At 45.2% G+C, this 25,866-nt stretch overlaps 1 protein-coding gene across 1 annotated transcript in view; it reads left to right on the forward strand.

Annotated features, from left to right (window-relative positions):
• LOC111954486 (kelch-like protein 29) overlaps window positions 1–25,866 on the forward strand; it is a 362,843-nt gene that overhangs the window by 298,865 nt on the left and 38,112 nt on the right. The window contains exons 11-13 of the mRNA XM_070435852.1: window positions 14,639–14,699; window positions 15,289–15,646; window positions 17,484–17,656. Of these exons, the coding sequence (XP_070291953.1) occupies window positions 14,639–14,699; window positions 15,289–15,646; window positions 17,484–17,656 (592 nt within the window). The remainder of the gene's footprint in view (window positions 1–14,638; window positions 14,700–15,288; window positions 15,647–17,483; window positions 17,657–25,866) is intronic.

A 25,866-nucleotide genomic window follows, 5' to 3' on the forward strand; every position in this document is an offset into this window, starting at 1 on the left:
ATTTTTAAGTAATTAATTTGCATTTTATTATAATTTATTTTATTTATAGTGTATCAAATACTTGTTCTCCCTACTGTATATATTCATTTTTTTAGGGTGGGGACTCAGTCAGGGTCTCAACTTACTGTTATAGGTTAGAATAGTAGAATACACAAGGTGCAATTTTGAAATGTGTTTTTGCTTCAGCAGTTTTTCTCTTATGTCAGTCACTGATAGTCACTCAGTTAGCACATGTCAGCTATTTTCTTTTAAATTAGTCTAGCAGCCAGCTATCTAAACTTAGTAATCATGGTCGAATTACCGGCACCCATTTTGATTTTGTTCGTCTCACTCAGATATCATATTAAAAACTTTAAACATTTCTCTTCACCCTATGGCACGATTTTTTGAATTGCAGGAAATTAGCTGTGAAACAGCACATTTTCCTCTCCGCCCCATGGCAAAATGAGTAGAATTGCATGAAATGAGTTATAAAATTGCTAAATATTCTCTCCGCCCCATGGCAAAATGTGTAGAATTGCAGTCAACTTGCTTTAAATCTGCAACTCTCTCTCTCTTTGATACATGAGCCTTAGGCTATAGCCTAAACCTATTCCTTTTTTTTGTTAGATACTCCTTCACTATCTTGTGTCTAGCTGATTCAAAAAATGTAGCCTATATTCCCTTCTCTATCTCCTTTTGATAGGCTCTGCATATAGGCTACGCTTTCATCATTCTCTGCATGGCTTTCTCCGGATCAGACAACGGATGTAACGGAGTGCCATCTCAAAAAGTTATTTGAATAGCCTACAAACGTAAGCTAGCCAGGGGACTAATAATGAGAGAGAACAAACAATACCAATAGCCTGTAAGAAAAATGTTATGACAAGTTTAATCAAAGCTTATTTAGAAAGAAWTGACCCATACAGGCCGGGAAAATCCCTCCATGCGWGGTTGAAATGAAACCAAATGGCCAATAAACTATCATCAAATCTTTAAGACAAGTTCAAGTGGAACAGTAGCTCTTCCCAAAAATATTCTAGCCCAAGAAGGTGTTGTCCTGAAGTTGCCGCTTTCAATAAGCAGAGGCTACTCTCAATCACAGCTTTATGAGAGATAGAACAAACGATACTCTTTTGTTTCCGATTATTTTACGAGGCAAATAAAGCAATTATTATCCAGATCTGGAAACGCGAGACAGTTTCTATCCAGCCCATTAAGTATGACCTAACTCTCTACGGTAAGACCGTTCATCATCAGACTGTTACTGCTTCATCATGCGCCACACACACACACACACACACANAAGTTCATAGCCTAAGCTTAGACATAGGCTATTCTCAATCCCAGCTTTATGAAACCGATAATAATATTTATTTACTGATGCACATAAAGCCACTATTATCCAGTTCTGAAGACTGTAGGCTGCTTCTATCCAGCTCATGCTTTATAACCGAACTCATTACGGTAAGACAGTTCCTCATCAGCCTGTCACGGCTCCATCATGTGTGAGGGACACACACACACACACACACACACACACACACACAAACCTGTTCCATGCTGAAGCTCCTCCACCAGAAAGGTATATCAGGAAATGTTTGCCTGCACTTAGCCTCTGCCCAGGCTTTCAACAACATTATCTTTCATCATGATTCATCCAGTTGTAGCATTKAATTCCGTGCTGTAGGTATGGTTGGCCAATAGGGGCCTATACCATCATATATCACAATGTTTTATGGGTACATAATCCCAATTGGGCAAAGGTTTTGGCATCGCCTAACCCTAACACACACGCATGGTCACACATGGGCTGTCACATGGGTTGTCACATGGGCTGTCACATGCATGCCAGGGTATGCAATGTAGAAGGCACAATGAAGCAATGACAGAAATGCATATTTGGGGCCGGAGAAGAAAGAGACAACAAAGGTATGCCATTTACATCCGATACAATACTTTGGTGTCCAACACCATCAGTTATTTTCCCAGTAATGTCAAAATGAAACAAAAGAAGAGTTTGGGTTGTGTGTGTGTGTGTGTGAGCCAAGCACAGACCCTGTTATTATGAAAGCTTTGGATGGCCAACCATAACAGTGTCCCTGGGATGTCTGGGCTGAGGTACTCCGGGTGCTTTGACAGTAGGCCCAATACATAGGGCCTACATAGGGCCTATACATCTCCAAGTGCCTCCCAAGCGCCAGCTGCTTTCAGAACAGTCCAGGCATTTACAGTCACTTATTCCTATTATTATTCTATAACAAGACGTTCACTCTCCAACCGTTCAGGCTGTCCCATTCAGTTTGTTTACATCATTAAAGCAGATATTTATGGGGATAAGTAGCCCTGGACAGACAGTTCTTTTGTTTGTTAGATTTTCCTGCCACTCGGCCAAGTCTTTTTCTGGTACCCCCCTCAATAAAAAGCTGTCTAATTAGTGTGTGTGTGTGTGTGTACMAAATGTATTCGAGCTTAGCACCAACAGAACACATTTTCTGCTTGGTAGGATTAAGGTAATTGCTAAACAAATGTCACTTTATGGTGTGGACAGTTTTACGAACCTGCCTTCCCGGTTCTGCTCAAGGTGCGCGTGCGCACACACACTCTCTCTCATTGGTAAACAAGCCYAGTAAATGGTGGTAGTTGAATAGTTTGTGTGTTTAATTGTTTTATTGCAGAGTGGGGTAGTGGTTTTAGGGAGGGGGGGGAGGGCTCTCAAAGACTTTCCCCCCCCAATTTGTTTTTGTATAATTCATTATGATATCAAGGTTTCTGTTCAGTCTCTCTCTCATCTGAGGTCAAAACTCTCTATTCAGGGTTCTAGTCAGGCTTGGCCCCTGGTTAGTGTGTGACTGATTGAGTGTGGTGTCAGTCTGGCCATCTGGTCCTCTTGTTGACTGGCTCTGAGATGCACAGCGGGGCTGAGTCAGAGGGACATGGAGGCTGGGAGAGGCTGCTCCTAGAGAAAGTTCCGGTAATCCTAATGGTGACCAGCAGTGACCTATGTCAGCAGGAGGATAGAGAGGGAGGATGAGATGGTGGATGGGAGAGAAAGAGAAATTGAGGGTGAATGAGAGAGAAATTGAGGGAATGGTGTGTGTGTGTGCGTGCGTGTGTGTGTGTGTGCGTGTGCGTGCGTGTGTGTGCGTGCGCGTGTGTGCGTGCGCGTGCGTGCGCGTGTGTGTGTGCGTGTGTGCACGCGAGCCTGAAAGATGGGGCACCACCTGAGCTTGGAAGATAAGTCTCTCAAGCGGAGAGGAAAAAAAGGGAAACGGCGTGATGTCATCCGTGAAACACTGCTTTCCCAGTGCTCTCAATCTGTGTTTGTGTGTGTCCGTACGTAGACCTATCTCCCTGCCAGCTATCTCTGGTGTCACAGCAGGATACACAGTTCACCAGCACACCATACTCTCCCATATCCTCCTCCTCTACTACCCCTCTGTTGTTACTTCTCATCCTCTGCCTCTTCAACATCCTCTTCCATCTCCTTCTCTCTCTCCTCCTCCTGTCCCGCTCTTGTCCACATCAGGCCACATCAGTATCCTATCACGGTGACGCTTTCTCTCCACCTGCTATAGACAGCAAGATTTCACAGTATGACTTGAGTATTTAAAAGTTGTCCGGGAGTGGGGGTTATAAGTTTAGGCATTAATTCCGACTAGTTAAAGCCAGACTCAGTAAGTCAAAATCAGCTACGTCAGTTTGTTTATTAATGTATTTCGTCYGTCCGACAGATCTACTTTTTTGTAAACAATCCCATGCAAGCCGTCATAACGTGCTAGGCTGCCTGAGAGATTTCAAGCGGCCGCTGGGCCAGCCACCCTTTGATCCATTTCAGCCAGTATTAAGCAAGTAGGCTACTGTATTATAAAAAAATTAAATGTCCAAGTCAAGTCAGCTATGAACGTTAACAGTAGTAAAATGTCATTCTAATTTACATAGCTAGACAACAATACTGTGGTGCAACGATAGCTCCGATAACTCCAGTGCAAAAACTGTCAACCCTGAGCAACTAGCTAGCTTATGTTGAATTCTAAATTAAATTTGCCTGAAAAAGGTTGCAATTGTAAACACAACATCCAAGAGGAAAATAATTAGTCAGCTAACAACTCCATAAAGTTTGCAAGTAAGGGTACAGACATTTGTTTGGCTGTATAGTACCGGTACGCACATTTAGCAATGGATCTACCAGCCGTTTGCTAGCCAGCTAAATTTGCTAGCTAGCTAATTCAGATCTTTTGCCAATTATTTGCATATCTGATGCCTTTCTTTCCCCTAATGTGTAAACAAGGAAAAAACAAACATGGTATCAGATCTTTTCACTTCCGATTTATACCACCTCCATATGGTTTTTCTACTAATTTGTCTTTTGACCAATCAGATCAGATCTTTTCACATCAGATCTTTATCACAARTGATCTGATTGGTCAAAAGCAGCCAGGTCGTCCGTGATATTAAGTTAGTATTCGACGTCCATCCATGTATGAGGACGTCGGGAGATGGTGTGAAAACCCGGCCACTGTTTTCACTTCCGATTTATACCACCTCCATATGGCTGTGTTTCGACATGCAGCTCAATTCTTATAGGTTTGGGTTTTGCTTGGGCATTATGGACGGGGAGCATCTGTCTCTGGTGTAAAAGGTTGCATGTTCGAATCCAGTGACACACAGTKGTTTTTGAGATTTTGAGCATYTCACAAACCTTAYCCGTTATCTTAACCATTCAGAGTTAATACCTAATGCCTAAACTTAACCATAACCTTAAATTCAGAGTTAATGCCTAAACTTAACCTTAAAAAGTTAGAAATTTGACGTTTGGAACAACTTAAAAATGGATGAACGTCTAATTCTGATGTGAGAGCTAGTTGGTCAAAAGACCAACTAATGAAGTAAATATCAAAATGGGGCTCCTTGTCTAAARGCAGCTCAAATGGATCTCAATCCCGACCCTCCATATGCGGCCTCTGTCTGGATGCTCAGATCTTCTTTTTTWATTTTTTTTCTCTGTTCTGCCCTTACCATGACAACCACCSCAACATTTGAATCWACACTGACAGGAAATGAGCGTGGTATCTGTGTGCTACTTCAGAGGCTTCATCAGTGTGAATGCACTAATCTGATATGGGTCACATGTAAAACTGAGTGTGGACAGTCAGGGAAAAAGTGATTTGATATTGGAAGAAAACCAGATTTGGGTTCTTAGGGTGGTTGTGTAAACACAGCCTAAAACTCATAATGAACCATTCACACATCACTCCGGTGACTCTCCTAGCTACTAATTGGCTAATTAGAGACAGTATACTGTATGCAAAGTGATTATCTGTCATTAGGTATTCTGAGGAAGGGATTACATTGTGAATGTGTGAAGTTTACACCCATAGATGAACAGTGCGTTTGCYAAGTTTTCAGAGCCCTTGAATTTCTCCACATTTTGTTACGTTAGCGTTATTCTGAAATTGATTAAATCGMTTTTTTTCCACTTTGTGTGTAGATTGCTGAGGATTTTAGAAATGTATTGAATCCATTTTAGAATAAGGCTGTAATGTAACAAAATGTGGAAAAAGCCAAGGGGTCTGAGTACTTTCCGAAGGCACTGCATTTAGTCTTATTTTCTGATCCCTCTGTCTCCTGCATGTTAACAAGGATCTGTTACTGAGACGAGACGTAAACCACAGTCATTCTTTTTTCCATCAATGAACAGTAGTGCTGAGCGATTAGTGCTTTTTGAGGTTGGTTCGGTTTTGGTTCGGACACACAAACACGTGTCAAACCCCTTCCTCACAGCAGCTATGCTCAGTGCAGCCCCAGAAAGGAAAATCTAGAGCAAGGCCAAACCGTTAACTTAGCTCAGCCAAGTGTACTCACACGCAGACAAATGAGCTCTAATGACTCCMGGACGTTTACCCCCACTCTATACACACACACAGTATACACATACAGTGCTTGGGCCCAGCTATATACACATATACTTTAATATATACCGGCTAGAGCAGGGGGAAGGTCTGAAATTAGATTCTCATCTCTGTGACCATTTGCACTTTTCTGTACACTAATATAAAATTCACGAGCCACAAGCCCAGAATCTACAAAATAAATGAATAAACCACACACAGATACTGTACACACGCATACACAGCACCAGAGAGAGAGGAGAGCTAACAAACCGCATTGCAGCAGGTCTGAGCTGGTCAAGCGCTGACTTTTATCATGGTTTAGACTCGCATACAGTAGCTCCAGTCTTAAGTATGCAGTCAAATGCTGTGTTTGGTTGGAGAGGCCAGCGGCTGCTTTGAACTGTGGTAGACAGGTGYGCAATCAACTTTCAAGGATGAATCTGTAGTCAAATACAGTCATCTTCAAATGAAATGAATCGGTGAATATAACCCAAGGATGTCCAACCCTCCGCCCGGAGAGCTGTTGGGTCTGCAGGCTTTTGCTCCAGCCCTGCTCTAACACACCTGATTCAGTTCATCAGCTGCTCTACGGGGCTTTGGCGTTAGAGCAGGGCTGGAGCAAAAGCCTGCAGACCCTGTAGCTGTCCAGGAGGACGGTAACCTTCAAGCAGTGATAGTCATGATGTAAAAATACACTTAGTAAAGTGAGTGTCCTGCAGGCCTAGGGTGGTGAAGATATTGGGAGGACTATATAAAGAGGTTAAAGTCAGACTCTGATTTTAACGCACACGCACACTCTTGAAGCCCTACATTTGGAGTGGTGACATCATCATCTTATTCACACTTCTTGTCCCCCTCGGCCCTCTGGGGAAGAGACTGAAGCGACAGAGGCACCACTGAGACAGAAATGAGAACCGCACGCACGCACACAACCGATTCACACTAGACTCCTACACGGGAGCATAGAGATCAAAAGTCGGTATTTCATACTATTCGGTTCTGTCTGTCGGCTTATCSTCTAAAGCACCACGTCCTCTCCAGCCATTCATTTGGGAGATGGGACTTGTGTGAATTTGGAAGCCAATTATAGGGTTTGTTATTTTGGGTAGTTGCGAGCATATGCATGGGTATTTATGTGTGCGCGCGCGTGCGTGCGCGCTAGTGTCCAGCTCCTAGTTTGAGTGATTATTCAGGCTGGTTTGTTTTAAAGATCCAATGTAGCGTGATATTACTCTGTGCTACGGTCTGAATAGGAAAGCGGCACGGTCCGCACCGCTTGAGAATGGCTGAGAGACACACTATGCCGAAGCGTCGGAAATGCCCTTCAGCATATCATATCTCATCTCTTGCAGTGTGGAAAGATGTAGGAGAGCCGAGAATAGAACATAAAGGTGGAGACATTGATGTTTCTGGGTCTTATTGGTGAAAGTTTGAACAAATACATCATTTTTCATATCGTACATTTAAATGTTACTGTAGCTAGTATGTCCTCTGACCGCTGGCCTAAATATGGGGAGTGAATTTCAACCCCCTGGTTGTCGGCATGACGACATAGCTTTCTGACCACTGACCAGAGGATCAAGTACTGGCTGGCTGATTTGGCTCAGTTTCTTCCGAGAGCTAGATTATGCAGTGTACAGAACACACACACGCAAACACCAAATCCACACATGCAATGATTTTCACATAACCAGGCTGGATGAATATTGTATGAGGTTGAAGCTGCTGTAAAGTCTTAGGTAGGTTAAATGGTCACATTTAGTGTGTGTGTGTGTGTGCGCGCGCTGGCAGATCACCTGCTAGTGCTGAGTTCCTGTCGCATTGTGTCTTTCAGGGGCTGGCTAGAGTCCCCTCACAGCAGGCCACAAATGCAAATACACACACACACACCAACACACTAACACACACACACCCTGAGAATACCCTTAGAGCACACACTTACATAGACTCAAACACGCTCCCTGATTCTTTTCCAGAATACCCTCACAGCAGGGGCCACACACACACACACACACACACACACACACACACACACACACACACACACACACACACACACACACACACACACACACACACACACACACACACACACACACACACACACACACACACACACACACACACACACACACACACGCTCGCCCACTCTTCCCCACAACCCACACACAGCGGGCGCCACACACACACACACACACACACACACCCACACACACACACACACACACACACACACACACACACACACACACACACACACACACACTGTATCTGAGGCCCCTGGCCTCCTGATCCTCACCATACCAAATTACCTCCCTGGGAGAAAGAGCATAAGGTTAGGAGAAAGGAGGAGGAGGAGAAGGATTGAGAGGGCTGAGAGAAAAAGGGAGAGTGGGGCTTAGTGACAGACCCCACAGATCCCCAGGACAGCAGCACAATTAGACCCAACCAAATCATGAGAAAACAAAAAGAGAATTACTTGACACATTGGAAAGAATTAACAAGAAAACTAGAATGCTATTTGGCCCTAAACAGTGAGTACACAGTGGCAGAATACCGGACCACTGTGACTGACCCAAACTTGAGGAAAGCTTTGACTATGTAGAGACTCAGTGAGCATAGCCTTGCTATTGAGAAAGGCCGCCGAAGGCAGACCTGGCTCTCAAGAGAAGACAGGCTATGTGCACACTGCCCACAAAATGAGGTGGAAACTGAGCTGCACTTCCTAACCTCCTGCCAAATGTATGACCATATTAGAGACACATATTTCCCTCAGATTACACAGATCCACAAAGAATTCGAAAGCAAACCCAATTTTGATAAACCACAGTGTGCTATCACAACAGCAAGATTTGTGACCTGTTGCCACAAGAAAAGGGCAACCAGTGAGGAACAAACACCATTGTAAATACAACCGATATCTGTTTACTTATTTTCCCTTTTGTACTTTAACTATTTGCACATAATATGACATTTGAAATGTCTTTATTCTTTTGGAACTTTTGTGAGTGTAATGTTTAATGTAAATTGATATTGTTTATTTCACTTTTGTTTAGTATCTACTTCGCTTGCTTTGCTAATGTTAACGTGTGTTTCTCATGCCAATAATGCCCTTAAATTGAATTGATATGAGAGAGATTGAGGGGAAAGAAAGAGGGTCAAAAAGGAAGAGGACGGGGCAATGGGAGAGATCAAGGGGAGATATACAGAGAATGGATAGAGAGAGCAAGGTTGAACTGTGGAGTAAATAGGAGAAGAGATAGAGATAAGAGGAGATAAAAAAAACAGATGAAGCAGGCCTTAGAAGGGTTTAGCCTTAGGGGGAAAAGAGGAGATGGAGGGGGCACAGCATGGGGCAGGGAGGAGAACAAGGAGAGACCGAAAGGGGGTGGCGGGGGTGGGGGGGGCTGTGTGTGTAGTGGTGGGAAAAGTACAAATTGTCATACTGGAGTAAAAGTAAAGATACCTTAATAGAAAATGACTCAAGTAAAAAGTGAAAGTCACCCAGTAAAATACATCTAGAGTAAAAGTCTAAAAGTATTTGGTTTTAAATATTCTTAAGTATCAAAAGTAAATGTAATTGCTAAAATATACTTCGTGCATTCGGAAAGTATTCAAACCGCAAGACTCTTCCTAGAGCTGGCGCCCGGCCAAACTGAGCAATAGGGGAGAAAGGGCCTTGGTCAGGAGGTGAACCCGATGGTCACTCTGACAGAGGTCCAGAGTTCCTGTGTGGAGATGGGAGAACCTTCCAGAAGGACAACCATCTCTGCAGCACTCCACAAATCAGGGCTTTTATGGTAGAGTGCCAGACGGAAGCCACTCCTCAGTAAAAGGCACATGACAGCCCGCTAAGAGTTTTCCAAAAGGCAACTAAAGTCTCTCAGACCTTGAGAAACAAGATTCTCTGGTCTGATGAAACCAAGATTGAACTCTGCCTGAAATGCCAAGCGTCACGTCTGGAGGAAACCTGGCACCATCCTACGTTGAAGCATCGTGCTGTGGGATGTTTTTCAGCGCAGGTACTGGGACAGTCCTCAGGATCGAGGGATAGATGAACTGAGCAAAATACAGAGAGATCCTTGATGAAAACCTGCTCCAGAGCTCTCAGAATTTTGTTTCTCATGGACTGAGAGTCCTTTAGGTGCCTTTTGGCAAACTCCAAGTGGAAGTTCTCCCATCGGGTTCTTGGTCACCTCCCTGACCAAGGCCCTTTCTCTCAGATTGTTCAGTTTGCCCAGGTGGCAGCTATAGGAGAGTCTTGGTGGTTCCAAACTTCTTTCATTTAAGAATGATGGAGGCCACTGTGTTTTTGGGGACCTTCAATGCTGCAGACATTTTTTTGGTACCGTTCCCCAGATCTGTACCTCGACACAATCGTGTCTCTGAGCTCTACTGACAATTCCTTTGATCTCATGGCTTGGGTTCTTGCTCTGACATGCACTGTCAACTGTGGGGCCTTCTATAGACAGGTGTGTGCCTTTCCAAGTCATGTCCAATCATTTGAATTTACCACAGGTGGACTCCAATCAAGTTGTGGAAACATCTCAAGGATGACCAATGGAAACAGGATGCACAAGAAGGGGTCTGAAAACTTTCAGAATGCACTTTCTAGGGCAGACCAGGGCTTTTGGCACKGCTAGGTTGCTACGCAGTAGCCGACTAACAGAGCTTGTGACTTTGCGCTAAGACCGGACTCTGGGGGTCTGCCCTAGAAACTTTCAAGGAACATATGTAATTTTACCAGATGACATCTAGTGGCCTTTTTGGTTACTTCTGATTATCACCGTTGTCTGTAATTATCTCTGGCCTTCTGTGTGGCATGTAACATTAAAACAACTATGATTTTAACATACACAGAATGACAAAGCTGTAAAACATGATCCTAAATATAAATCCTAAACTTAGTGAATACCATTGGTGTTTAATATGATAGAATGCCATAGATTACCGATAACTTTGGTCAATTACAGGTAGCTTTTCAACCATAGATGGGAGCAGAGAGACGAGCGGTGTGTGTGGTTGTGTGTGTGTTCTGCCAATGCTCAGCGGGTGGGCAGCTCACCTCTCAGAGTTCCCGCCCCCTGCCTCTCCCTTTCCTCTCATGGTCACGACACGGGAAATAAACACAGGCTGTCAGCATCTCAGTTATCCCTCCATCTTTCCATCCCTCACTCCATCCACCCTTCTCCCCCAATGTCGTTTCAGCAGCTGACAGACAGCCGCCCCTGTGTGGGTCTGTTGTCAAGGAGAGTGCACTGTCTCACAACTCTCGGGAAGACGTTTTAGCCACACATGGATAGATGGAGAGAGAGGGCAAGATGGTTTTTTTTCACCTCCCTAACGAGCTGAGAAGCGTCTCTCAGTTTGACCTCAGGGAGCAGGGGTCAAGAGGCTACCGGCCAGATGTCATGTTCACTAGCAAAAACATTCTGCAACGGGAAGAACTAAAACGAGAGTTGCTTATCTTGGCAATTATCCCCCTGTCTCTGGTGTATGCATGAACCTTCAGGTTGATATGTGGTAAATTCTAACATAAACACATATGTTCAACCAATACATGATGCATGTCCCATTATGTGTTAAGATGGTTGGCATTTACCTCCGAGCAGAGAACTACACCATCAGCTGAATTTATGATCTAAACACATGTTCACTCAATACGATTCATATAGTACATGTACTGTAGACGTACATGGTTGGCATTTACCTCAGGACTGAGAGTCACCCATTCAGCAATCCTGTAAAAGCCCTATATCAGCTGGATGTACAGTATACCTGCAAATAGTACCTTGTGGGTGTGCTGTTGCCACTCTGAATACCTCAGATCTACACTCAGCATTAAATCTATTTTTACACTCCTCTCATCTCATCCTCCTACACAAAAGATAGATGTTGTCACTATTTCCCAGCTTTAATAATCCCGTCAGTGTTCCTTCGACCATATCTTTTTTTGTAGTTACAATGGCAACACATATTCATATGATTTGGTGAAGCTCGCATACATGTGTGGCCCCATTTGCAATTCAACTGCTCTCATAATCCTTGAGAGAAGAAGCAGTGCATTTCTCCAGCCATCCTATCCCAGTGTACGCGGTATGTCATTGATATATGATACATGATAGGCCTGTGTCCGAGCCAGCGTTTACTTCTCCTCATCCCACTAAAGCCTCCTGTGCTGCTTTATCTTTTCCCTCCTCTTTCCTCCTTTCTTTTTTTATCAAAACCAAAAGCACTCGGTGCTCTCACAGCCCCGGAGCTAGACGGGTGAAGAGAAAAGAAGGAAAGAGAAAGAGCAGCTTTCGGGAAGAAAAAAAAGATGACAGGGAGGGAAAGATGGTAAAGGAGCGGTGGACAGAGGTTGTCAGGGGAACAAGGGAGGAGAGGAGAAGGTTTGGAGTATTGATCCAGGAAAATGAGCCAGCGGTTAGAATCCTAGCTATGGAATTCCTGAGGAATGTATCTCTTTCCTTCTCTCTGGCTCTCCCGCTCTCTCCCTTGCACTCTCGGTCTCTCTCCTCTCCTCTCTCATTGTCTACCTGCTGTTGAGGGCTAAGAGGCCTGGAGAAACACGTGGTGTTTTTGTACAGCGTAGGACAAGACACACACACCCGCACACACACAAACTACATCGTCTGCCAACAGTAGTGTGTGTGTGTGGAGATGAGATGCTGGTAGTGTGCTGAACACATGGTTGAGCACTGAACATGAAGAGAATACTTATACTCACAGAGATCTCACTGATCAAAATACACAAAGACACACACACACACACAAACAGGTTAATGGATGTGCCGCACTGAATGCCCACTCCTTGAGATGAGACCCAGAATTCAAATGATGTGTTTGTAGTGCTGCTGTTCTTGAATACCCACACATTAATTTAGCATATTGATTTAGTAAAGGATTGAGGGCGTGCTGTGAGTTTCACTAGCACCGAGAGAGAAGTGCTATCTGTGTGCTATCTATGGGAACGGAGAAGAGAGGAGGCCAGAGAGGAGAGAGAAAGCAAGCTGGATAAATAAGTGTGGAGAGAAAGAGGTGTTATTTGTGGTAATGGAGAGAGAGAGAGAGTGAGTGGGGGGAGAAGGAGAGTGAGAGAGAGGGATGGAGATAGGGGTGTCATCTGTGGAAATGGATAGAGGGAGAAAGAGAGGCGAGCCTCGCGTGTCTAGCCTTCCAAAATCCTGTCTCTTTTGCCGGGTGTACACTACACGATTCTGGCCAGGATTTAGCTGTCCCAGACAAGTTGTTGAGATCYGAGACAAAATCCCCATGTCGTTGCTTACTTGGGGTGCGCGGCCATCACTGACGCTCGTTTAATGTGAGCCGGTCAAAGACGCAATCTAAGGGCTACCAAGCTGTCCCAGACGTCCCGATATTTTCAAACCGGTTCGATTTTATCGACACAAAATCGGCAATGCTCTTGTAGTGTGAGATGTGCAACGACAACTTTTGAGAACGGTGGTCAGCAATAGCCAATGAGAGCTCGCCAGAGAAGAAGCCAGTGAGATGACATTTTTTCGCATCACCCAGAATGTGTAGACTCTCAAGCAGGAGCGATGACTACTACTAGTATGCGTTTGTACTTGCCTTCAACCAAAGCCGAAGTGTCAAATCGGTACAGCTCTGAAGTTGACAATTCAAAATGCTGGCTAGATATTTGAACTCTGTATGGCAAGCGTGAACATCTGACTAAACGTTTATGGGGCTGCTATGAGCCACAGCTCGTAGCTACTACATTACATCGTATCACATCGCGAGACAGCATGGTATGGGAACGGAAGATGGCGGAAACGGAGGTTTTGTTTGAAACTGCTAGTGAGACGAGTGAAGCTAAGAGTACAGAAAGTGAGAATGAGTGGGTTACATTGGCGGCGACAAAAGGGAAATGAGAAGTAAAGCTATGTTATAAAATAGGAAACCACTAGACTCGTTTTCGGTCGGAGTCAGGGTTGTGGATCAATGCTACTTGGGAAATCCGTCTATCGTCTCCAGGAAAATCTGGAATGTGTTGGAAGAAAGTGTGGAGACGGTGAGTCACACCATTTGTTTTGTGTGTCTGCGGAGCAGAAGAAGCGTGTTTTAAAATATCAGAGTGGAATTTTTCCCCCTACAGGGATTTTCGTAGCAAGGCACCTATCAAGTGGGTTATTTCTGGTGGTGGAACACATAACTGAAGACATCGATTGAGTAGTTGGTGCACGTCGACTGACCTGTATGGTGGATGGAGAAAATAAGTTCACTTCATCCATGCTTACTGTTCTTTGATGAAGAGTCTCTCCCGTCTCATATAAAGTTAGGATTCATGAGATTTCCTGTAAGAGCTTTTGTGCACAAGACCCTTCAGTGTCATAAATGTAAAATATTTGTGTCAAGTGTGTGCAGATGGGAATAATATTGTAGGCCAGATGAAGGGAAATGCTGCAACTGTGGAGGTGAACATGAGCCTGAATTCCTGGAGTGCCCTGTTAGGGTGAAGGAGAATGAGAAGGCAAGAGTAAGGAGTGTCCAGCGTGTCTCCTATCTGGAGGCGGTGAGAAGATTGGAAGGAACGAGTGGCGCGGAAGAAGCAATGGTGGTAGAGCCACCACGACCAGTGAAGGTTTCTCGTCAACTGAGGGAGAGTGAAATGCTACATGTTTAAAATGTGGACTTTGTATTATTCATTGCAATGGTCATAAACTGTACGGCACAAGCGGAGAAGAAGTGTAAGAAAACTGTGAATGCAGCTGACATTTTTTGTGGTCTTTGTGATTTCACAGCCAAGGCCGTGCAAGAACTCCTGTCGGTGAATGTAGCCCCATCACAGGCCCCCGATGCTGTGTAGGGATGTATTTTGGAGTGGACTGTGATTGAAGAAGTCTGATATTTTTTAGTTTAAAAATAAATACAATTGGTGACGTGTTTTATTTTGTATGTCGTCTTCCCCCTTTCCCGGAATGTTTTTTTTTGTTTGTTTCTTTTTCAATACCCCGTCCAGATGTGGGCAATAATGTACCATTTAACATTGGATGCCAACCGCCTTAAACCCCATCGAAGAAGGCGGCAAAGTGAAGAATCTTGTAGTGTGTCTGTGCCACATCGTTTAGAGTGCGCAACACTACATTGGCAACACCAACAACAAAAAACGACAGGAAAGATGGTCGTTTAATGTGAGAGGCTCAGCGATGTTAGGATTTTGAAAGACGTGTAGTGACCACCCGGTTTAGGCAACCAAAACCCATTTGAGAAACAATGTGCCTCTGAGCTGTCATGTGGGACATTTCCCTCCATTTTTCCCAACACAAATGGACTCATTGTTTGTCACAAACATTGCTTGAACCTAACTATCCTATCGCTATATAAGTAGCCCGTATTTTTGCACATGAACTTCCAACTTAGGCTCAACTGCTGGGTCCTCTTATCTTAACAGAAACTCCAAAATAAATCTACTCACCGTATGGTACTGCAAACACAGTTTATCTTTGTCTCGTCCCTCCTCCCATCCATCTATCCATCCATCCATCCGCCTTATTTCCCTCCCCTCTCCCACACCTCACTCCTCTCTTCTCTCTCCCCCTCACCCCCCTCTACCTCTAGGTGTGGCGGAGGTGATAGTGTTAATCGGTGGTCGCCAGGCCATCGGTATGAACCAGCGGTCTCTGACGGCGGTGACGTGTTTTAACCCTCAGAACAGTAAGTGGTACCCACTGGCCAGCCTGCCCTTCTACGACAGAGAGTTATTCAGCGTCATCTCAGCAGGGGACAACATCTACCTGTCAGGTAGGCTAATGATGGGGATTGCAGCAAACACACTGCAATGCATGCACGGACACACAAACACACACATTCTCACARAATGTTAACYTTGATATTTCTTCCTATTATTTTAGATCTGTGTTCCTCCAGAGGTCTAGCTGTTCTCTCTTCCACACTCCTACACAGAGTTAGACCTTGACATTGGACTGTGAAACAGCACTGCTAGGATTCGTCCTGKTGCATGTTCCCCTCTACCTCATTTCATATAAATGTAAATGTGTGTTAGGCCAGGTCCACCGGCCCACGTGTGTGTCTGTGGGGAGGCAGGCAGTCAGTGGGGAAATCAGCAGTGTACAGTAGTACTAACCATGGCTGAGGACTGTGTGTGTCCCTGCAGAGAATGAATGAAATGTCCACTCTGTTTGCTGCTTTCAAACCAAGCTATGCTACATAGACAAATATTGGCAGTAGAATGGTCCGTACTGAAGAGCTCAGTGACCGTTTTCGCATGCCACCTTTCCAACAAGTTAGTTCGTCAAAATTTCCGCCTGGCTAGAGGTGCCCCGGTCAACTGTAAGTGCTGTTATTGTGAAGTGGAAACGTCTAGGTACAACAAAGGAGGTAGGCCACACAAGTTCACAGGACCTGCTGAAGTGCGTACAGTGGTAAATTCGTCTGTCCTCGCTTGCAACACTCACTACCGAGTTCCAAACTGCCTCTGGAAGCAGCGTCAGCACGAGATCTGTTCGTCGGGAGTTAAATGAAATGGGTTTCCATGGCGGAGCAGCCGCACACAAGCCTAAGATCACCATGCGAAATGCCAAGTGTCGTCTGGAGTGTTGTGAAGCTCACCGCCATTGGACTCTGGAGCAGTGGAAATGAATTCTCTGGAGTGATGGATCACACTTCACCATCTGACAATCCGACGGTCAAATCTGGGTTTGCTGGATGCCTGGAGAACGCTACCTGCCGAATGCATAGTCCCTACTGTAAAGTTTGGTGGAGGAGGAATAATGGTCTAGGGCTGCTTGTCATGGTTCGGGCTAGGCCCTTTAGTTCCAGTGACGGCTATTTCAATGAAATTCTAGACGATTCTGTGCTTCCAACTTTGTGGCAACAGTTCGGGGACGGCCCTTTCCTGTTTCAGCATGATAATGCCCCCGTCCACAAAGCGAGGTCCATACAGAAATTGTTTGTCAAGATCGTTGTGGAAGAACTTGACTGGCCTGCACGGAGCCCTGACCTCAACCCCATCGACCACCTATGGGATTAATTGGAACGCCAACTGCTAGCCAGGCCTAATCGCCTAATATCATTGACTGACATCCCTAATGCTCTTGTGGCTGAATGGAAGCAAGCCCCTGCAGCAATGTTCCAACATCTAGTGGAAAGCCTTCCCAGAAGAGTGGAGGCTGTTGAAGCAGCAAAYGGGGGACCAACTCCATATTAATGCCCATGATTTTTGGAATGAGATGGTCGATGAGCAAGTGTCCACATAATGTAGGTTATGCTTGTAAAAATAAGGGGTCAATAAGTAATTCCTGAATCGTTGTAAGATGGGGGCAAATGTAACAAGGTACCACCAAGATACCATCCCCCACTTGGTGGTACCTTGTTACATTTGCCCCCTGCTTACAACGATTCAATAATTACTTTTTGGAAACCAGTAAAAACTATCTTCAACTCAATATTTTTAACATTTGTTTCGTGTATATTGAATTTTTTGCTTAGAGTTCTGGAGTGCGATGTAGCTGACTTGTGTCTTCTGTGTGTGTGTGTGCGTTTGGTGTGTGTGTGTGTGTGTGTGGTGTGTGTGTGTGTGTGTGTGTGTGTGTGGTGTGTGTGTGTGGTGTGTTTTTAAGGTGGCACAGGTCGGGTGTGACGGTAACTGACGTGTGGTGCTACATGTCTCTATTGGACAACTGGAACCTGGTGTCTCGTATGACGGTGCCTCGCTGCAGACACAACAGTCTGGTGTACGACGGGAAACTCTATACCATCGGAGGACTGGGCGTGTCAGGAAACCTGAACCATGTAGAGAGGTAAGAGACACTGACACACTTGGACACTTGTACAGTATATGCTGCTATATGTGCCTGTGGAGTGGAAGCGACTGATAAAGTGGCTTAAGCTTGTACTGCTGCTCGTGTAGCGGTAAAGGAAGCTATGCTAAGCTAACAAAACACGTTTGGAAGTGCTCTGGGCTGGGAGCAGAGCGAGGAGACGAATATCCATTGTGACACAGACTAAAGTACTATCCTATTTAAGTAGGACATTCTATGTAGGCTATACTTARACTGAAGTTATTTTAGTGTCTTATATGTTACGAGGTCACATCGACTTTTACTTTTTCAATAGAGCTCCTTATGTATTGATGTCCTCGGGCAGAAGGATGGGTATTGTATGTCCCTGTGTGTGCAACTGTCTCGAGCTGTAGAAAAACGTTCAACTTGAAGGACGGTTAACGTCAAACTTAATTATTAGTGGTAAAAATCCATTTATGATCGGAAATAAACTCTTCCCTTCGCGGCAGTCTAACAATGAGACTGGAAGCCTCTGAGGCAATACGAATGGCAGTGGTAAAATGGCTTCATCTTCTGCTGCTCTCAACACAGTCTCGCACTCACACACACAACTGGGGTGAAATGTCTTCATCTTCTGCCGCTCTCAGCCGGGCTGGGAAGATTAAACTGAGCAATCAAAAGAACATAACAGAACGTATTACAACAGGCCACCGCTGCTCATTACAGAATGTAGTGGCTCTCCCAAGCCCCTCTCGCTCTCTTAATGTGGCAGAATACACACACACACACACACAGACACACACACACACTGAAGCTGTTCTCTCTCCGTGTAACAGCGGTCCCTCAAATGGATTCATCTCATTTGATATGTCCCCATAACGCTGCCATGCTGTGTCATTAAGACTGTGTCTGGCTGGAATACTGAGCTCTGTAATGGAAACACGTTTGATTCCTCTGCCTCGAGTCGCGGCTCGTAATTGCAGACCTAACATTGTCCCCAGGCTAGAGTTGCTGGCACGTAAGAGCCTGGTAACAGTGTGGGACTGTTTGGGACTTAGGGGGTGTGGATTTACTGAGTGACATGATAATCAATTCAAATTCTGAGCGGTTCACACCACTATGAGACGTTGCTCCAAATCGTGGCGGGAAAAGTGTTTATGTTGCACCACGGCAATAATTCCCCAGAACCCGAGGTAGAAGGAACATATTGCCGTTCATGCTAATTGGTAGCTAGCGTAACTCTGTTAGCCGCCCTGTAACACTGTACACTAATGTCTTCAGATAGAAAGATTAAAGACATGCAGTCAATGGCAGTTTGATAATGTATGTTGTGGTGGTGCAGAGCACTATCCCATTAAAAAGTGCAAGCGCAGTCTTTTTCGCCCCAATGGTGCGGAATGCTACAACTGCTGTAAAGCACTGGAGGAGATTGTTAGACCCATCTCTGTGGGAGATGGCTTGCCACTGGCAGTTTGCGAAAAGTGTCAAACTCTTCTTAGGAAGATACTACAAAAGCAGCTGTGAATTGGCGAGAAATATGCTGATTATTTAGAGAAAGATAGAGTAGATAGACTCATGGAGAGTCCATGATGGACAAGCTAACCTATTTCTCTTTGTTGCACACACAAACACAAAAAACATAATTGCCCCCCCCCCCATTCCCTCGGGGGAGGATCTAAGGGTTGCTGTAAATGCTGATGGACTGAGAGACCAGACAATTAAAACCAGCGGTTGTGTCGGCCGTTCTGAGGCACTCTTTGAAACCAGACGTTTCGACAGAGCGAGAGCTGGTTGGTGGGCGAGATCATTGCCGACCTAGCAGTGCACCTAGGCATTTACACCCGAACAAAGCTGCGGTGTGTGTGTGCGTGTGCATGCGTGTTTTAATGATGATGCTCAGAAACCCTCAGCCAGTCTCAATGATCAACAATCGTCTGTCAGCCACAAACAGTCAAAAAGATCTCTCGCTTGTTACCGGGGAACTCAGATGAATCGAGAAGGCAGTGGTGGATAGTCAACGAAGTGTACGGGGTTGAACGGAGAACAGAGTGGTGTGATGTCGCAGGGTTGAGGAACATACGAAAAGTTACTTCAGTGCTGCGTCTTGTCTTATCTGAGTGTGTGTGTGGACTGCGTGTGTGTGTGTGTGTGTGTCCGTGCTGCGTGGCTTACTGGTTGTAATTGCTCCCCAGGTAGCCGAGAGCTCCTTGTCTGAAGGATATTTATACTCCCGGCGTCACATACACACACACAAACTCAGCAATTTACACACCCGGTGTCGTTAAGCCATTTATAGTAATTTCCTTCCAGTATGGCTGGGCCAGCTAAGCATATGGATTTCTCATCAAAACATGACAGGACCTTTGCTCTCTAAAGACTTCTCACTGCCGTCTCACAGTCGGTCTCTCATTTGCTATCTAGTGTATGAACATATGGTGGTAGAGTAGGGCTGTCTGTTGGTGGCCATCCGTCATGAAAATGAATAGGAACTGCCACACGCTGCCCCTGCAAAGTACAGTCCAGTGCATTTTGCAAACAGCTCCAGGGTTGGGGTCAATTTCAATTCCAGCCCATTCAGGAAGTACACTGAAATCCCAATTCCGATCACATTCAACACTTTTCCATTTAAGAAAATGGAATTGACCCCAACCGTGGTCAGCTCTCCATCCATTGACCATATTTTGGTTCTTCCCAGCATTGTTTTGTGGGATGGCGTTTTGCGCAGTTTGCTTGAGTTGTCGTCAGGGGTCTGTCTTGTCTATCTACTGTATCTGTCTATCTGTTTGATGTAGTGTTGTGTGATTGTATATAGTGGTGTGTGTGAGTGGCTGGTTTAGTATGCAGTATGCTCTAGCAGCCCTTGCAGCCCTAGTAGCAGACTAACTGGGCCTCTGCCCTGATGCTCTGCAGTCAGAGTTGATTTGCTCTACTCAGACACTGATTGGCATGCCTGATTGAGGTTTGTTTACAGGCCTGTCTCCCAGTGTGTGTGTGTGTGTGTGTGTGTGTGTGTGTGTGTGTGTGTGTGTGTGTGTGTGTGTGTGTGTCCGTGTGTGTGTGTCTCTACCCATCTCATTTGTCAGTCAAGACCTTAGCCCCAACCTCGGCGCCTCCACCCGCCCCTGCCTCCTAATTTGTAGCCCGGGCGTCCATCTTGCTCTTGGTTTCACGGCTCCTAACCGTGAAATTCTCCTACGTTCACAATGATGTCCTCAATCAGTCTGTCTCAGGGCTGCTGCCTTTTTTTCTTCTTCTACCAGCTCAGCAGGAAACCACAGCAACAGTCTACTGTATCTGCGTCACTCACACCCTATGTATTCTACACACCCCTCTCAATAGAATAGGAACGACGCTAGTCAGTAGGAGCCAAAGACCTAAGAAGAAGACACACAAGGTGTGTGCAGACGCACAAGGTGTCTGCAACAGATAATAATCTTGAGGAAACAAAAATACATTCTCACGTTCAACATCTGGGAGTGTTTAGGGTCCAACTTAATTTTTTCAAGCTAGTCAAGGCAGATCCCTATAAGATGAATGGCAAAGTATTCAGCACGCAGTACACCCTTAGATACCTGATTGTGAGTTACAACGGCACGTTGAACCGCTAGCCAACCTTATTGCTACATTTGAATAATCATGATTTAATGACGTGTCAATCACCGATGGTTTTGTTTTATTAATCGAGCACAATGTATAGGCAGACGGGCACTTTCCATTATCAGTTTATATTGAATGAAGACTATTAGCTAGCAACATGTCTAGCAGTACTTAATAGGGAAAGGGGAATACCTAGTCAGTTGTCCAACTGAATGTATTCCGCATTTAAGCCAACTCTTCTGAAACAGAGAGGTGCGGGAGGCTGCCTTAATCGACATCCACGTCTTTGGCGCCTGGGGAACAGTGGGTTAACCTTGCTCAGGACGACAGATTTTGACCTTGTCCGCTCGGGGATTCGATCCAGCAACCTTCCAGTTACTGGCCCAATGCTCTAACCACTAGGCTACCTAATACAGTGATATGATGTGTAGTTTAACAAGCCTAGTATTCTCTAGTCTAGACTCTAGGACAGCCTTTTTCCAATCTCATCCTCAGGGACCACCGGTCCAGTCATTCCACATGTTCGTCCTATTCCACCACAAGGACAACTGATTCAACTTGTCAACTGATCGTCATTGCTTTTGATGAGTTGAATCAGGTGTTCTATATAGAACAACATCCCTGAGGGACTGGTGGTTAGGTAAAGACGTGAAGACGGTTTTGTTACTACTTTGGGAGAGTCCTAGGCTGCATTAGAAATGTCTCTTCCCCGTAAAGTGTTGGAATGTTMTTTTTTTTGTTCCATTGCTGTGCTGCCCAGTGAGTTTCAATTCCGTTCTGATGAGGTGAATTTCACTTTCTCTGTTTCGTGTGTGTGTGTGTGAAGGTTAAACTTGTCTCAGTCTTGGCCTTCACAGAGGTATAGGTCTTAGGTAAATGTTAAATGTGTCTTTTCACAATGTTTCATATTCATACCCCTTGACTTATTCCACATTGTTGTTACAGCCTGAATTCAAAATTGATTAAGTAGATTTGTTTTACCCATCTACACACAACACTCCATAATGACAAAGTGAAAGCATGTTTTTAGAATTTTTTAAATAAATGTATTAAAAATCAAATACCAAAATATCTAATTTACTTAAGTATTCACACCCCTGAGTAGGTCTCAAAGAGCTTTGCACACCTGGATTGTGCAACATTTGCCCATTATTTCAAGTTCTAACCTAAATGGCTCCCAATCAAATCAAAAATGCACTGTCATGTTAACAAACAACATATTTATTTGTATTTAACTTTTGATTTAACTGCACAAGTCAGTTAAGAACAAAGTCTTATTTACAATGACGACCTACCCCGACCTAACCTTAACCCGGACGACGCTGGGCCAATTGTGCGCCGCCCTATGGGACTCCCAATCACGGCCGGTTGTGATACAGCCTGGCATCGAACCAGGGTCTGTAGTAACGCCGCTAGCACCAAGATGCCGCTGCGCCACTCGGGAGCCCCCCTAAAAACAGGACAGGTCAAAGGGAAATGAACAATATGGAATGGACAATCACAACTGTTGTCCAGGAGTTTCACACCACTGTTATAATTTTGACATGCTGATCATGTTGGAAGAAATAATACTTCTGCATTTCCCGCAGTGTAAACACATTGCAAATAGGCTCACCATAACTCCTCATAAAGTTGGGTAGCTTATATTCAGAGCTTAAATAGACAAAATGATTAGTCACAGGAAACAGGATTAATAAAGCCTGCTTTACAAATCGTGGGCCTCCCACACGGATAGGCATTCATAAAATTTATATTTTGTCCGGTCGTGACCAGCCTTGCTTGGCCCAAACATAGACGTCTATAAATTGTCATTTTAACTTTCATTCAGACCCAAAAATGAGCCTGATTTCAACATCTGGAAAATACGTATTTTCAACGTCTAGAAAATACGTATTTTCAACATTCGGAAAAGATGCCTTTTCAACGTCCTGGAAAATATGTATTTAAAAACGTACAGAACCTTTCATTCAGAACCTAACTTCAACGTCTGGAAAATACATATTTTAGATGTCATTTTAATATCATTACTGGGACTATTTTAGTTTTGCAGGGTAGATTAATGATGGAATAAAAAAATATTTTTTTTTTAGAATAAGGCTGTAACGTAGCAAAATGTGGAAAAAGGGACGGGGTCTGAATACTTTCCGAATGCACTGTATGTGGTGTAGTGGTCGACCTTGCCCCGCTCTGGCCTTCTGTCTTGTCACAATAAAAAGTCAAACTTTTCTTCTCAGAAAAAGGGTTGTTGCAAACTTCTACAGTAGGTGTTTCTTTTCAGGCCAGTCTCCAGCATTGGACGAAAGCGCAGTGTGTAATAATCAACCTTTGTATCAATTCATATTAAATGTAAATTGCACCGATTTCTCCCTCTTCCATCCTCTACCCACTCTCTATTCCAGAGAGGACAGTGCATTACAGTCCATATCTTTATCGTGTCTCTGACACACACTGTAAACTCAGTGAGATACTCACACATTCAGCTAGACACACACACACACACACACACACAGCTGACTACCGGTTGGAAAAGGTATTCAAGGCATTCAGCCGCCAGTCAGACAGAGAGAAAGGACATTGTGCGTGCGCGTGTTTGTGTGTGATGGTTTGCGTGCTTACCTTCTTGTGTACGTCCGTCCTTGTGTGTGTGTGTGTGTGTGTGTGTGTGTGTGTGTGTGTGTGTGTGTGTGTGTGTGTGTGTGTGTGTGTGTGTGTGTGTGTGTGTGTGTGTGTGTGTGTGTGTGTGTGTGTTTGCTCCTTGTGGTCCATTGAGGAAAAGAGTGTTAGCCTGTTCACGCCTGTCCCGGTCTCCTCTGTCTCTCCTCTATAGAAGGCCCAGTCTCCACTCAGTGTGGTTGTATAGAAGCTCTACTCAGCCTGGCTGTATAGAGTGGTTGTGACAGTAATCGGCTCCATTGTCTGCCTGCTAGAGGAAGCTGTCAAGCCATCGTGAGAGATACGCCCCCACTTATTTATGCCGTTCTACACACACACACAAGCGCCCGTTCACCTCTAGACACACCTTTGCCCTGCAAACACACACACATACACGTATGCATGATACATACACTCACAGATACACACACACACACACACACACTCTCCCATTTAAACACTCATACAGGCACACACGTACACCGTTCACACACTGGCATGGACACACACCCTGCTTTGCTGACAGTACCCATGTAGCACTGAGAAAAACTGCTGCACCGCAAAGCAAACCCCTCCAGCCTCTTTCCCCTGTCTCCTTTTTCTAATGTGGCATGTTGATGAGCTGTTTGCCTGTGCCTGTGTTTCGGCTTGGTGCTGGGAGCGGAGAGGGGGGTGTGCGGGTCTCTGTAGCCCAACGGCAGAGCTCCGTGATGAGGTAAAGTTAGTTCCAGACCCCTGCTGTGGAGGTCCCCCCCTACAGAGTTAATCCTCAACTCCCCAGGATTAACAACTTCACAACCCTGTCCCCTACTGTGCAGTCAAGGCTCCGCCTTACCGCCTTCCTGCTAATCCCCCCCACCCCCTTTTCTTTCCACTCTCTCCCCTACTTTTTACACTCCGCTCCCCCACCCACTTTTCCACTCCCAAAACACATTCTTGCTCCATCTACCTTTTGCCCTGACCTTGCTCTCCTTCTACCCCCTTATTCTTTCTTCCCCCTCTCTCCTCTCCTTCTTTCACTCATCCCTCTCTCTCTCTGCTGTGTAAATGGGTATGAAGGCCGATTCAGCTGAACTCCCCTTCATCCTTCACTAATTATCAACCTCTCCTCTCTCTGTCTGCATTTCCCCTCTACCCCGGACGTATGGATGTGTTTGTGACCGTAGGGTGTGTGTGTGTGTGTGTGTGTGTGTGTGTGTGTGTGTGTGTGTGTGTGTGTGAGTAAGTGTTTGACCTTAGGCTGTGCTTTGCCAGCTCTGTGGGGTGGCTATATGCGTCTCTGATTTAGTCTCCGGCGCCAGGAGGGAGGAAGAACGTCCCAAAAAGTCTAAGAATCATCTTTCTTTCTCTCCTCATCTCTTCCTTCATCTCTCTCTCTCCATCTTTTCGTTTATCTGTTTTACCTCTCTCTCACCCCTCTCCCTTCATCCCTCTCTTACATAGTATTGAGCTGTTGTAGTATACCTGATGGCTATATTAAAGCCAGATCATCTGAGTTATCCCTGACACACCAGCTTCATCCTCCTTTCACAAGGAGGGCCTGAGGTGTGTGTGTGTGGAAGATGGAGAGTATAATGGAACGTGTGTGCGCACGCACATGTGTGTGTGCGAAGGCCTGAGGTTTGTGTAGGAGAGGATGATAAAACGGGGATGTCTTGGGAGGCCTGCACCGTCCCTCGTGGGGTTCCAGGCGACATCCAGACAAACAGGCATGGCTGAGATGGGTGGGTTAGGCCTCGGCCTGGGGAGAGTATTAGTGGAGGGGAGAGGGTGAGTGGAGATGAGACAGGGAGGTAATGGGTGTGTGTATGTGTGTGCTTGTGTTTTACCAGGCTAATAAACGACTAGCAGACGGTTTTGGGTGATTTCCAGGTTTTACCAGCAGGCTAATCATTTCTCTGTCTCTCTCCCCCTTCCCTCTCTCCTCTTCCCACCTCCCTCTCTCCCCCCTCTTTCCACATCCCTCTCTCCCCCCTCTT

The sequence above is a fragment of the Salvelinus sp. IW2-2015 genome, linkage group LG28, assembly GCF_002910315.2.
Source record: "Salvelinus sp. IW2-2015 linkage group LG28, ASM291031v2, whole genome shotgun sequence".
NCBI classification, from domain to species: Eukaryota; Metazoa; Chordata; class Actinopteri; order Salmoniformes; family Salmonidae; genus Salvelinus; species Salvelinus sp. IW2-2015.